The 14102-nt window shown below is 50.5% G+C and overlaps 1 protein-coding gene across 1 annotated transcript; it reads left to right on the top strand.

The window, feature by feature from the left end:
* Nucleotides 1-7546: 7546 nt before the first annotated feature.
* On the top strand, nucleotides 7547-8026 carry LOC112890484. The gene has a single exon (XM_025957368.1). It carries the CDS (start codon nucleotides 7547-7549, stop codon nucleotides 8024-8026), a length of 480 nt encoding a protein of 159 aa, XP_025813153.1.
* The last annotated feature ends 6076 nt before the right edge of the window (nucleotides 8027-14102 follow it).

Genomic DNA, 14102 nt, shown 5'->3' with positions numbered 1-14102 from the left:
CCAAGCACACTTGGGGTCATGCCGCCCGCCCTGCTGAGACGCACGTCGCACGTCGCGCTAGGAAGCGGCGCAGGGACACCTCCATCGTCATCTACAAGACCAACAGGGACCACACGTAGGGAGGAGGAAAAGCGGGATCCCGGCGACCACTCTCTCTCGTGTATTTGACCCCTGTCCTTTGGCATACAAAAGGGAAGGGGAGGACCCCCGTGGGGGGGACCGGATTCACAATACTCATGCACCCACACAACACTTCGCGACCAGAGACTTGGAAGCCCGTTCCCTCTCTCGCCCATTTGTAACCCCCTACTTAAACTAGTGCAAGAACATGAGCAGCTTGAACTGGACGTAGGGACATTCCGCCCGAACCAGTATAAACTCTATGTCTTTCTTGTACACCATCTAGGCCAAACACGCAAACACAAATTCACTAGTCGGCGGTCCGAAATGTGACATTCAGGTACTTAGGATTAAAACACACTAGACTCTAGTGTAATGTGTGTGTGTTTGATCTTTTGTATATGTGCTAAAATTTGAATGCAAAGGGAAAAGGGTAATATGTAATTCTGGAAAGTTTAGGTCCTTTAGTGTTAAAATGGGTGAGAATGGGAGGTAAAATCAAAACATATGAAGGTTGTTTTGCAAAAGTCAAGAACTTACTTTTAAACTGCAAATAGAGGTGAAACTACCCAAAGGATGCAAGTGTAGTGTAGATTTTAAATAGGATTTAATTAAAGTTTAAAACTTAGCCAAGTTTTAAAGTATATTCAAATCCTTAACTCTTTTGTAACTGAACCTGAAAACAAAGTTGTAGATCTTGTTGAACTCTACACTTTTGCTTTTGGGTACATTTTCATTTGAGCTATGGTTTGAAAGTTAACTTAGCTTTTTAGTGGAGTCCCTGCACTTTCGGGAAATTGCAAACAGATCCCCCTTCGTCTACCTCCAGTCCTTCCTCTGCTCTGCCCTGCGCTCGTGATCCTGCCGCCCTCACTGACCGTTTCCCGAGCACCTGCTGCCCCGCGCCGCTTCCCTCTGCGCCACATGCTGCCCCAGCAACCGCCCTGCCGCTCCCCACCCCGCGCTGGCTCTCCCCTCGCTTCTCCACGTTGCGCCGCCGCCGCCCGAGCTGCCACGCATCCCGCCGGCTTGCCAGCACCTGCTCTCGCGCGACCAAGCCTTCTTCTGGACCCCAAGCATGTTCTGGAGCTCCCCACTAACCCACTCTTGCTTTCACGCGTCTGCATTTCCACTGCCCTTTCCTTTCCCGAGTTCTCTACCTTGCCGGAGCCCCGCTGTAGCGTCTGCTCACCGTCGACAGCCGCCGCTGCCGCCTCCCACCCCCAATCGAGTGATCTAGCAGCACCGCCGCGACCCACTGAAGCTCATAAGCCCGCCCAATTTCGTTCCCTTGCACTAGATCAACCGGACCACAGTGCCGGTGAGCTCGAGCTTCTGCCGCCGCTCGGCCTCGCCGTCGTCCCGGCGATCCACTGCCTTCTAGCCCCGGCCGCGCATACCATCAGCACCACATCACCCCGGGGAAGCTTTCTAGCTACTTCTCCACCGCTCTCCTGCCCTTCAGCCACCGGAACGCCGTCGACGTCCCTCGGAGCTCCACTGCCCGTCTCTGTTCGCCGTCGATGCGCCGCCACAGTCCCTCTCTACCCCAACACCGGCCACCCCGTGACCGCCGTGAGCTCCTGAACATTTCCCCTCACTTTCCCCTCGTCGGAATTTCATCGGCACCGATCGGCTTTCCTGTGTAGCCCTGCCAAGGATCCAATTGCAAGGATTTAAATCTTTCTGGGGGCCTTTCTGTAGAAAATTAGTACCCCTCTCCAAATTCAAATCAGCCAACTTGTAAAATCCATAGGAAATTGTAGAAAAATCCAAAAATAGCCAAACCATTTTTGTTGTACTCCTGAAATCTAGCTCTACAACTTTTGTTAGTAGAGTTCAGTTTGAAACTAAATATTTTTAGAGTTCTTTGAAAGTTTAGCAAAAGGGTATCTTGAGTGTAACTTTTGCATGTTAAATTTGTTACCTGTGAATTTTGGTGAGTAGTTTGTTTAAGGTATAAGTTATCTTGTGTGAAAAATTCACCTATAGTGCTAAATTCTAGCTTGAGTTAATTTAAACTTATACAAATCAAGCTTGAAAGGGTTTAAATTTAATTAAGCATGTTTCTGAGGGTTTCATGCTTAGATATTTTTACCATGTGATGATTTGTAATTGAGTAGTTCATAATAAATATTCCAAGAATTTATAGCACTGTTTTACCCAAGCTTTGAATTTAAACTTGACATATGAACTAAATTCAAATGCTTTAGTGTTTGTTTTTAGAAAATTATGAAAAATTCATAGTAAACTCCTCTGTTAGAAACAAGATTACCCACAAAAATTCAAGATCATAGCCTTTATGGATTTCCAATTAGAAATCAAACTTGTTAACCTAACTCAATTAATTCAACTAATTCAGATAATTGAATTAGGATACCAATAATAGGTTTATATTTAAACCTCTTGCTTTATGAAATTGTGTGTATTAATCTATTAGATTGCAACTTTATCGTGAAGTAAAACTCTTAATTCAAGCACCATCTAAGTCGAATCATTGCATATCATGTAGTGTCAACGATACTCGACGACGGAGACTACGAGCTAGTCCCGGAAACCGAGCAGAGATTTCCAGAAGATCCTGCGAACATCGTCGAGACCTTAACTGAAGCCCCAAACCAAAGTTCGGAAAACCTTGACATCCCTGCCCCCAGCCCTGCTCAAGAAGGCAAGCCCCGGTGCATAACCCAGTATTTCAAATTACTACATTTCTACAATTTTATACTTATATATTATATTTATGTTATGCATTAAGTCTAGAAATTGAAATGGAACCCTAGATGCATGAATACTAGGAACCTATGTATTGTGCCTGAGTCCTTATCGAATAGATGCTCTGCTAATAGGACCGATAGAAGTCGGGTGATTTCCTATCACTCGCGCGATATAGGAGTTGAATGTTTACTATTCTGCAATCACTATAAGGATGATGGACGGGGTCATGTGCAATATCATGACTTGGAAGTTTACCCCATCTGTATTGATAAAAGTTGATAAGGTCGTAGTGTGTGGTAGTGGTGGTTAAGCGTTTGAAAGTACTAGCCACATGCCGCGAAATATGGTAAGCGGTAAGCCTAGTAACCAATCGGCCCGAGGAGTGGACATACCTCCCACCACTCGTAATTTGGTTTTTCTCACGAACCGACGTGTGGGAGTACGTTCCACATAGCGGATAGGAGTACGGTCATGTAGTCGCGCTACAGACGTATGTCCTGCATAATTGGTTGTGCGTATGGTCCTACAGTCGCTTGTGGTGGCCCTGTTCCACGAGTCAGAATGAAAGGCAAACGGTTGCTTCGAAACGATCATTGGATGTTCCAAGCGTGTGAGTTAGGTTTACCCTTGCAAGGTTTGGCAATTTGATTCAGAATCATCCATTTCTCGCGGAGATTGAGACTGCTTATTCCTTCTGCCATATAGAGTAAGAACAGTAACTATTGTCGGAACAATCCGGATGGATGATAATATCTACCTTGCTTGTATAGTATAGGTGCTTACCTAGAAAGGTTAAGGAATCTAGAATCTGAAAGCTAAAACATGAAAGTTAGCTCATACTCTTTGTTGCTTTTCAGCAAAAAGAAAACCAAAACCTCTTAAACCTCCATGGTCTAATTATGGGCTAAGTATACCCGATCTCGGTTAAGTCTTGCTGAGTATTAGTATACTCAGTCTTGCTAGTCTATTTTACAGGTATGGCCTTTGAGAACCCCACGGATGATCCAGCATGGCCAACCTCTGTTCCGTTTGGCTGGTCCGTGGAGTGGGATCCGTCCCTGGCTGGCAGTGACCCTACAGAATGACACCATGTTTCGGGCTGAACCTTGTGTCAACCTTCGCGACGTGTATAGTCGCATATTAATTTTCTTCCTCTGTGAATCTGGACAAGCTGTTTAGCTTGTTGTTCGAAACAATGTTTGTATAAGTATACTTAAGTTTGAAATGGTTTGTAATAATGTTTAATATTCTGTAAATTAAAAGTTGGTGAGATATCTTGTGATTGTAAACTCGCCTTCATGCAAGGTAAACCTGCTTCGATCCTGTTGAATCGTGGTTGTATCGGGCGGAGACCTGACAGACCAATGGGTTGTTCCGTTTGAAGTATGTTGAGTTAGTATCGGCTGTATAGCGATGACTAGCGCACTTGAGCTGGAATAATTCAGGTGTTCTGCCACACGAAACACCGACAGTTGGCGCGCCAGGTAGGGGGCTTTGTGCGTCTCGACGACTTCATCAGGCTTCGGATGGCCAACCACACTGGAGGATGGGCCCCGGGCGTGGTCGTGCGTTTCAGGAGCCTGGACTTCATCGTCACCATGGGAGGGGGACCGGAGTAGATTCACGTTCCGATCCACCCCACCCGCACCACCAACCTTGACCCTGTTGTCAAGGCTTTCAAGGGGCTGCAGCTGCACACCCTAGGGGATCGTACCTCCAGGGGCGGCTGGCTCCTCGATTTCGATTACGAGAGGCTGGGGTGTCAGCTCCGCATCTTCCTGGGTCGCTGACCGACCTAGGAGGACTTGCATCAGGTTCTCTTTTCGCTCACCAGCATCACAGCGTAGCTCTATAGAGGAGGGCCGTTCTCGCCGGAAATCATGGCCGGGAACACCTCGACAGCATTTCCCTACAGCTTGCACAACGCAGCGGAGGACGTACGTTGCCTCGTGGTGTTATGCCTTGATTCTCCCCCCACGGATGATGAATTTGTAGGAGTGGCGGACTACGTTTCGGAGTCCTTCCATGACCTCCTCACGGGGGAGTCAGAGACGATCTCTGACTCTGACTCCGATAGGGGAAGTCATCACCCCTCACTGGAATGCTTCATTGCAGACTCTCCTGAGGGGCATGTCAAAAGCCCCCATGATGGAAACACTCCCCCGGACATCTCCAACGACAGAGCCCGAGAAAGAAACCAAGCCCCACCATGCGTGTGGCTGGAGCAGCCGTGGGAGTGGCAAAAGGAGCTCGAGGAGGCACACCTCCATCTAGAGCACGAACATGGCAAACTCAAGCGCGAGATTGGACGTTGCGGAGATGGTGAGTGCGCACGCGCCAACGCCCGTGAGGTCAACCGAAGGATCCTCAAAGACGACAAGGGGCCCCCGCTTTTCACCCGGGTGAGTCAGAACATCGCTGTTGCAAGGGCTCTGCTCGAGGGACTCCTAGAACCTGTAGTGCCCGAGGCGCGTTGTGCCCTGCACAAGCTGCGCACACTCCTTGAGCACGTGGCATGACAACAGGCAGAGAGCTCGATGTCGGGCGATGCAGGCTCAATGCTAGCCAGCACCCATCTGTGAAGTGGGGTGTCAAGGACGTGTCCGTCCACCAAGCCTCGTGCGAAGGAAAAGGTCCCGCGAACGTTCCAATTCGAGGATGCCTCGGTGTCGACCGCGACACGTGCCTCACCCTCAATGCCTGCAAGCGCGGGCATGAGGATGAGCAAGTGGCAGCGAGCTGAGGGTATCACCCTCACTGTGAGCGCCGATCACTGGGCCCTAAGGTTTTCAACTCACGCATCTGCAGCGCGGCGTTCCCACCCCGGTACCGTCCCTCGGCGAACATCACGAAGTACGCTGGAGAGACGAACCCCAGCCTGTGTCTCGAAGATTACTGGCTTGATGCGGATAGTGACTACTTCTTCATCCGGAACCTGCCACTATTCCTAGTCGACTCGGCGTGAATGTGGCTCGAACATCTCCCCTCCGACCGGATCCATAACTGGTCAAACCTGAAGGAGATATTCGTGGGGAATTTCTAGGGCACCTACGAGCGCCTCGGAAACCCATGGGATCTCAAGAACCACCGATAGAAGCTGGGAGAGACTCTCTGCGAGTACATCCGGTGCTTCACTAGGGAGTGCAATGCATTGCCCAACATCGCCGACGCTAACATTATCAGGGCATTCCTATCTGGGACAACCTGCGAGTCCCTGCTCCATAAGCTGGGATGCAAGAGCCTATGAACCACTAAGGAACTCCTTGACATCGCAAGAGTCATGCCTTGGGTGAGGAGGTGGCTGGGGGGATCTTTGACCGTGGCAAGGGCAAGGCGAAGCGCGATGAGAGCGCTAGCGAGGGCGCCTCGAACCGCCCAGGGAAGAAGAAGAAGAAGTGGAACAACAGGGGTTCCCTCATAGCTTCCGCCGACCATAAGGGAGGTATGGCGTCCGCCAGGGAGACCCCCGATCATTTCGAGAAGATGCCAGAGAAGCCGTGTCCGTCCACCAAGCCTCGTGCGAAGGAGATGGTCCCGCGAACATTCCCATTCAAGGATGCCTCAGCGCCGACCGCGACGCGCACCTCACTCTCAACGCTGGCAAGCGTGGGCACGAGGATGAGCAAGTGGCGGCGAACCAAGGGTATCACCCTTGCCGCGAGCCCCAATCACTAGGCCCCAAGGTTTTCAGCTTGCGCATCTGCAGCGCGGCGTTCCCACCCCGGTACCATCCCCCGGTGAATATCATGAAGTATGCTGTAGAGACAAACCCCAGCCTGTGGCTCAAAGATTACCGGCTCGATACGGATAGTGACTACTTCATCATCTACAACCTGCCACTATTCCTGGCTGACTCAGCGCGAATGTGGCTCGAACATCTCCCTTCCGATTGGATCCATAACTGGTCGGACCTGAAGGAGATAATCATGGGGAATTTCCAAGGACCTACGAGTGCCCCGGAAACACATGGGATCTCAAGAACCACCGGCAGAAGCCGGGAGAGACTCTCTGCAAGTACATCCGGCGCTTCTCTAGGGAGTGCAACGCATTGCCCAACATCGCCGACGATGACGTTATCAGGGTGTTCCTATCTGGGACCACCTGTGAGTCCCTGCTCCATAAGCTGGGACGCAAGAGCCCGTGAACCACTAAGGAACTCCTTGACATCACAATGAGCCATGGCTCGTGCCAGGAGGTGGCTGGGGTGATCTTCGACCGTGCCAAGGGCAAGGCGAAGCGCGACGAGAGCGCCAATGAATGTGCCTCGAACCGCCGCCGACCGTAAGGGAGGTAAGGCGGTCGTCGGGGAGACCCCAATCATTTTGAGAAGATGCTAGAGAAGCCATACCCGAACCACGCCTTCCCTATCATGCACCTGTATAAGGACTGGGCCCTCATGAAGAAGTATCTGTAGGGAGGTTCCAGGAAGGGGGAGCAGAAGGAGAAGCCTGAGCCGGCGGAGAGCGATGCCGAGGGGAAGGATGACGGCTTCCCTAACACAGAAGGCTGCCTCATGATTTTTGGCGGGCCAACAGCTTACGAGTCCAAGAGCCGTTAGAAGCTTACATGCTGGGAGGTCTACGTGGCTGAACTAGATACGCCTTCGTTTCTTCGGTGGTTAGAGTCGGCTATCACTTTCGACCAATCCGACCACCCAAGCACCGTACCGTAGCCAGGGAGGTGCCCGCTCGTGGTCGATCCCATCATCAGCATGAAGCGCCTCGCCAAGGTGTTGATGGACGGGGGCAGCAGCCTCAACATCATGTATGCCAAGACCCTGGATGCCATAGGCATCGACCGGTCGTGCATTCGGCCGTCCGGGGCGCCATTCCACGGTATTGTGTTGGGGAAGCAGGCGATACCACTTGGGCAGATCGACATGTCCGTAACATTCGGGGATCCAACCAACTATAGGATGGAGACCCTCACCTTCGAGGTGGTCGGATTTCACGGATCCTACCGCACCATCTTGGGGCGACTGTGCTACAGGAAGTTCATGGTTGTCCCCAACTACACGTACCTCAAGCTCAAGATGCCAGGCTCACATGGGGTTATCACCATCGGGTCCTATTTCCAATGTGCCTACCAGTGCGAGGTGGAGAGCTACGAGCTCATCTCAGCGATCGTCTCCTCCGAGGAACTCGCAGTCATCCGAGAGGAAACCGCGGAGGAGGCGCCCGACTCCAAGTAGAACTTTGGATCCTTTGAGCCCGCGGAGGGCATCAAAGAGATCCTCATCGACCCCAAAAACTCGGGGGTCAGGAGGGTGCGGATCGGAACAACGCTCTCCCCGAAATAGGAAAGCGCACTCGTCGACTTCCTCTGCGCCAACAAAGATATCTTTGCGTGGAAGCCCTCGGATATGCCGGGCATACCGAGAGAAGTCGCCGAGCATGCCTTGAAGATCAGGCAAGGCTCCAAGCCGGTCAAGCAACGTCTGTGCTGCTTTGACGAGGAGAAGCGCAAGGCCATCAGCGAGGAGATTGCGATGCTTTTGGCGGCCGGATTCATCCGGGAAGTGTATTAGCCCGAGTGGTTAGCCAATCCTGTTCTTGTATGAAAGAAAAGTGGGAAATGGAGGATGTGTGTCAACTGCACAAGTCTCAACAAATCATGCCCAAAGGATCCATTTCCTTTGCCCCGCATAGACAAGGTAGTTGACTCAATCTCAGGGTGCGAAACCTTCTGCTTCCTCGATGCGTACCCCTGGTACCATCAAATCATGATGAAGGAGTCCGACTTGCTCGCGACTTCCTTCATCACCCCATTTGGATCATAGTGTTACATCACCATGCCATTTGGTCTGAAGAACGTGAGGGCTACGTATCAGCGCTGCATGCTCAGGTGTTTCGGCGACCGCATCGGGCGAACCGTCGAGGTGTATGTAGATGACATTGTGGTCAAGTCCGAGCAGGTTGACCAGCTGGTGGCTGACCTAGAGCAAACCTTCGCCAGACTCTGAGCGAATAGCGTCAGTCTCAACCCTGAGAAATGCGTTTTCAGGGTTCCCAGGGGAATGCTGCTCGGTTTCATCGTTTCCGAGCGTGGCATTGAACCAACCCGAAGAATATTGCGGCCATCACAAAGATGGGTCGATTCAAAACCTCAAGGGAGTTCAGCGGGTCACAGGGTGCCTCGCAGCACTCAGTTGTTTCATCTTGCACCTTGGCGAATGAGGCCTTCCCTTTTACCGGCTTCTGAGGTAGACCGACCGTTTTGCGTGGACCACTGAGGCTTAGTAGGTGCTCAACAAGCTTAAGGCCCTCCTGATGAAGGCCCTGATCTTGGTTCCGCCAATCGACGGAGAGCCACTCCTACTCTACATTGCGGCGATGACACAGGTGGTCCGCGCCGCTTTGGTCATGGAGCAGGAGGAGGAGGGGCATGCCCTCAAGGTGCAACTCCCTGTATACTTCATAAGCGAAATCTTGGCCGATGTCAAGACTCGCTACCCCCAGGTCCAGAGGCTCCTGTACACCATTCTGATCACCAAAAGGAAGCTGCACCACTACTTCGAGTCACACTCGATGACGATGGTCACATCTTTCCCTTTTGGTGAGGTTGTTTGCAACCCGGATGCCACCGGGAGGATCGCTAAATGGGCCCTCGAGTTGATGGGTTAGGGGATCTCATACACCCCCTGAATAGCCTTCAAGACCCAAGTGCTCACTGATTTCATAGCAGAGTGGACCGAGACTCAGATGCCCCGAGCAGCCGTTAATGAGGAATATGGGACGATGTACTTTAATGGGTCGCTGGTGAAGGAAGGAGCCAGCTTGGGTTTCGTCTTCGTCTCTCCCCTTGGCGTGTGCATGAGGTATGTGGTCCATGTTCATTTTCTTGCTTCAAATAATGTGGCTGAGTACGAAGCGCTCATCAACGGCCTACGCATCGCCATCGAGCTGGGCATCCGACGACTTGAGGTCTGAGGTCTGGGGCGACTTGCAACTTGTCGTTGATAGTGTCATGAAAGAGTCAAGCTGCCTCATCCCCAAGATGGTTGCGTATTGCCAAGAAGTCTGTCAGCTGGAAGACAAGTTCGAGGGTCTCAAACTTAACCACATCCCAAGATGGCTCAATGAAGCAGCCGACACATTGGCAAAAATGGTGTCGAGACGCCAGCCCGTTCCGTCTGGCATCTTTGCTAGCAATCAGTACAAGTCCTCGATCCACTATGAGGAGCCAGAATAGGCCGGGGCCGAACCACTTGCCTCGGACTCGGGGGTGTCACACCCCGTTTTGAGGATAAAACCGAATGCATAACTACATGTATGCCAGGATCAAGTTCCATACATATAGTGACTTTATCAGTGAATAATCAGCAACAGTATCACGAAAAGAGAATTAAAAGAATATAAAGATTATGACTTATACAGCTTATTTTAGAAATGAAGACTCGAAACTTCACAGGCAATCGACCGGGGGTTGCGTAGGCCTAGAACTCAGCATCATCTTCATAAGACTTCACATCACTTTCTCCTCTGAGCAACAATTATAATAAGCGTGGGTACACTTATGGTTGGTACTCAGCAAGTGTTGGGAATTATATGACATGAAGGCCAAAAGTAAGGAAAGACTGGCTGGCTTACTGCGATAAGCAATTTTAGTTGGTCAAGTTTTATTGGCACATGATTACTGAGGTATAAGTTCATACCAAAACCCACATTAAAAGAAATAGACGAGATATAGCAGAAGCATAACCAAAACCATATACATGGTCCACGATCTTCATGTTCAATTATCATGTGAGGGTCCAAGCCGCTCTTAACCATGAGCACGGCTGATATATCCGTTTTCACTCTACAGAGGCTGTAGACTTTACCCACAATTCGTGTCTCCCAATTTGCCCATGGTAGCTAGCCTCTTAAACACATCTGAGGTGAGTGGCAAGGGATTCACTATGAGGCCTTTACAAAGATTCCCTAACTTATGACAATCCGCTAAGGTTTCAGGCCACAGTGGTCATCACCCTCTCTAATGAGGAAGATGCCTTAATCAGGAACATATCTAGCCTCAAGAGGACCGGGCTACACCCCATCAACGCACTCCCCTCTTACCCTTTCGGTAAGATCATCACAAGCTAGAGTTTCTAATTAATTAGCCAAGACCAGAGCCATATAGTATTGTGGTTGCACTGTTTTCCTTGGTGGTTCTCCATGTTCCAATTAAACATATGATCTTGTGATTAACAACACCAAGAGCATGAACATGGATAAAATAGGTGTAACATTATCATTGTTGTCATCATGGTTATAAATTATTCCCAAACCAGAACCAGTTATAGCAACTAAGCAATAGCTACCTGTTGGTGTTTTACCGGCTGCCCACCGAGGGAAATGCCCAAGGTGGTAAGTTTAGGTGAGGAGACGCTGAGATCAGGAACTCGAAGGTGCAAGAAATACAAAACTTAGACAGGTTCGGGCCGTGAGGTGCGTAATACCCTACGTCCTGTGTGGTAGTTTGTATTGCCTTTGGTGTAGAATGATCTAGAGATCTTGTTTTGAGAGGGTCCCTGTCCCCCCTTATATATCTGGTAGGCCAGGGTTACAAGGATACTAACCAACACCAGCTAAGAAATCATACCAGAACATATCTCGAGTAGATTCCTTCTGTATCGGTTAGCTTTATCTCCTACTTAAACGGGATAAATAAGATATAAACGAGATAAATAAGAGATAAGATGGACTTAATCTCTTAAACCTCTTTAAAATATATTATGTACACAGTCCCGTGTCCCCGGGTCTGACAAGCCCCCGAGCTCTTCGTAGCTGAGTACTGCAGGCTTATCGAGTACCTTCGAAGTGGTCTTCGGCTTCTTTTGAAGCTCCGTCTTGAAGTTCTTCTTTGAGTACTTACTTGGCTGCGTCGAAGCTATGAGGTGCTCATGCCCCGAATTATATTTCTAATATGGTGTGCGATTGAAAAATCGCACTCCATATGGAGTAGCCCCCGAGCCTTAGATTGAATCGGAGAATGAGGCTGAGGGCCGCATTGGTCTTGAATCTTCCTTACTCACGTTTTCAAATAAATTTGAAAAAATAAGTAGTCGATGCCACGTATCCCGCAGCCCCCGAGCCTTGAATCCAAATCCCTCAGAATTGGAAATAAGGATCCAAAAGCCGTGTCATGCAGTATAAAAATGCCCACATGGTAAATACCAGTACGATGGTACAAATGATGGAAGTTAGAGCCAAAATTTGAAAAACCCCTTTTTTCGGGACAAGTAACCCAGAAAAAATGATTAATCGAATATTGTATCTAAACAATCCACCAAATGACCCCTCATCTTCCGAATATTCCTTTAAACGACTCTTCAACTTCGAAATAGTAGAACTTACCCCAACTGTTGGTTATTTAACCCCGCGGTAACTCCAAGTAAAAACTGTGCTTCCAATCTGTAATTTGCCAAGAGCCACCAAAATCCCCAAATAGAGCCGCGCTCCACCGTCATCCTCCCGGAGAAATCCCAATCCCCCAGATCTCCCCGCCCCTCTCCCCGCAGCCCCCGAGCAACTCGTGGCGAGCGGATCCGGAGATGGCGCCCAAGAAATCGGAGAAAGAAGGGAAGAAGAAGGAGGCGCGGCCGCCGACCGGGGAGTGGACCCACAGTAAGTGCTCCCTAAACGATCTCAATAGGCTTGTTTCCGAGGGATTGCTCCAAGACAAGAATCTTGTCAATTGGCGCCCCTCTCTTCATGATCCTTTTCCCATGGAAAATGTTGACGAAATCGTCACATTTTACCATTTTGCCGAACGGGGGTTAGCCCTCCCCTCTTGTTCTTTTTTCCGTGGCCTTCTTTACTATTACGGGCTTGAGCTCCATCATCTCAACCCGAACTCTATTTGCCACATCTCAATTTTTATCCATTTCTGTGAAGCCTTCCTTGAAATCGAACCCCACTGGGACCTTTTTCGCTTCCTCTTACGCGTCAAACCTCAACCCACCTCCAAGAATCCATCCGTTGTAGGGGGCGCCGGCATCCAACTGCGACAGCAGGCCGGCGACAAGTACCTATCATACAAATTCCCCTCCAACATTCCTATGTGGAAGAATTATTGGTTCTATATCAAAAACCGTGCCCCCCAACTCCCAGAAAAATCAAATAATCCACCTGTTGTGAGGCCGGAGTGGAATATCGAGCTTTCCAGGGGGGACATGGATCAAGTCGAGGAATTGTTAGACACCATAGAAGCTCATAAGCTAATGGGAGTGACCGGCGCGTCCGTTATGTTCTCCTTCTTCAAACGCCAAGTCCAGCCGATTCAACAGCGCCACAGACTTGGATTCGAGTACACAGGCGCTGAAGATCTATCTCGCATGTGCGCAGAGGAACTGTCAGATGACACTGCACTCCTCCGAGTCAAGCGGGTGCTGCTGGACGTGAACGCCATGCCCTACGTCCTAGGATTATTTTCCGTGCGAAGTCCTCCAAAACCGGTGAGTAGTCGACTACTTTTTGTTGGAAACAAACTCTGTTCTGCTGCTACTAACTGAAAACCTTCTGCAGGGGCACACAGAATTGTACCGCAGCTACCCACCGCAGCCCGACATCCCTCGGCCGGACCACCTTCTCCCCAGTGCTGCTGCCGAAGCAAAGAGGGCTCGAGTAGCTGCGGCTCTGCACAGCAGTGAGTCCTTGGAGGACGGGAGCCCCCTGGCGGAGAAGGAAGCCAAAGGAGGGGCGAGGAGGGACAACTCCCCCGGACCAGCCGTGGAGTTGACCGAAGCTCTGCCTTCGGTCCCGTAGGGTCATCGGGTGGTGCGCAAGCGGAAAGCGCAAGTAGTCGAGTCTTCCAGGTATGGGTTTGCTGCCTTGTTGAGTCGCCAAACATCGGTATTGTTGCATGCTGACAGTATCCAATTGTAGTCCTTCCGCTTCTCCACCCAGGACCGAACTCGAAGAGGTGAGATCAGCTCCGTCTGCCGTTGCGGCTGTTACCATTGCCGTGGCGGGGACCGCGCCACCGGCTGGTGAAACCCATCCGCCAGCAACAGGTACTCCGCGATGGGCCTTGCGGGTGAAGAGGGCCGTCATGAAGAAGTCGGTGCTGTAAGTTTGCATCTTGTTGCATAGTAAACATTATGCTCTTTTCGACTTGTATGACAACTGACTCGGCTTCATTAGGTCTGCAAGCGATGTGAAGCTCAAGCTGAAACCAGCCATGGCTACCCCAGCCCCAGGAGGGTCCACGCCGTCGGAACCAGCCACAGCTACTACAGCCCCCGAGCCGTCAGCCCCAGGAGAACTGACGTCCATGGAGCCAGC

Source organism: Panicum hallii, chromosome 4, assembly GCF_002211085.1.
Source record: "Panicum hallii strain FIL2 chromosome 4, PHallii_v3.1, whole genome shotgun sequence".
Taxonomy (NCBI): domain Eukaryota; kingdom Viridiplantae; phylum Streptophyta; class Magnoliopsida; order Poales; family Poaceae; genus Panicum; species Panicum hallii.
The sequence above is the reverse complement of the archived record's forward strand: the minus strand, read 5'-3'. Positions and strand labels throughout refer to the sequence as shown.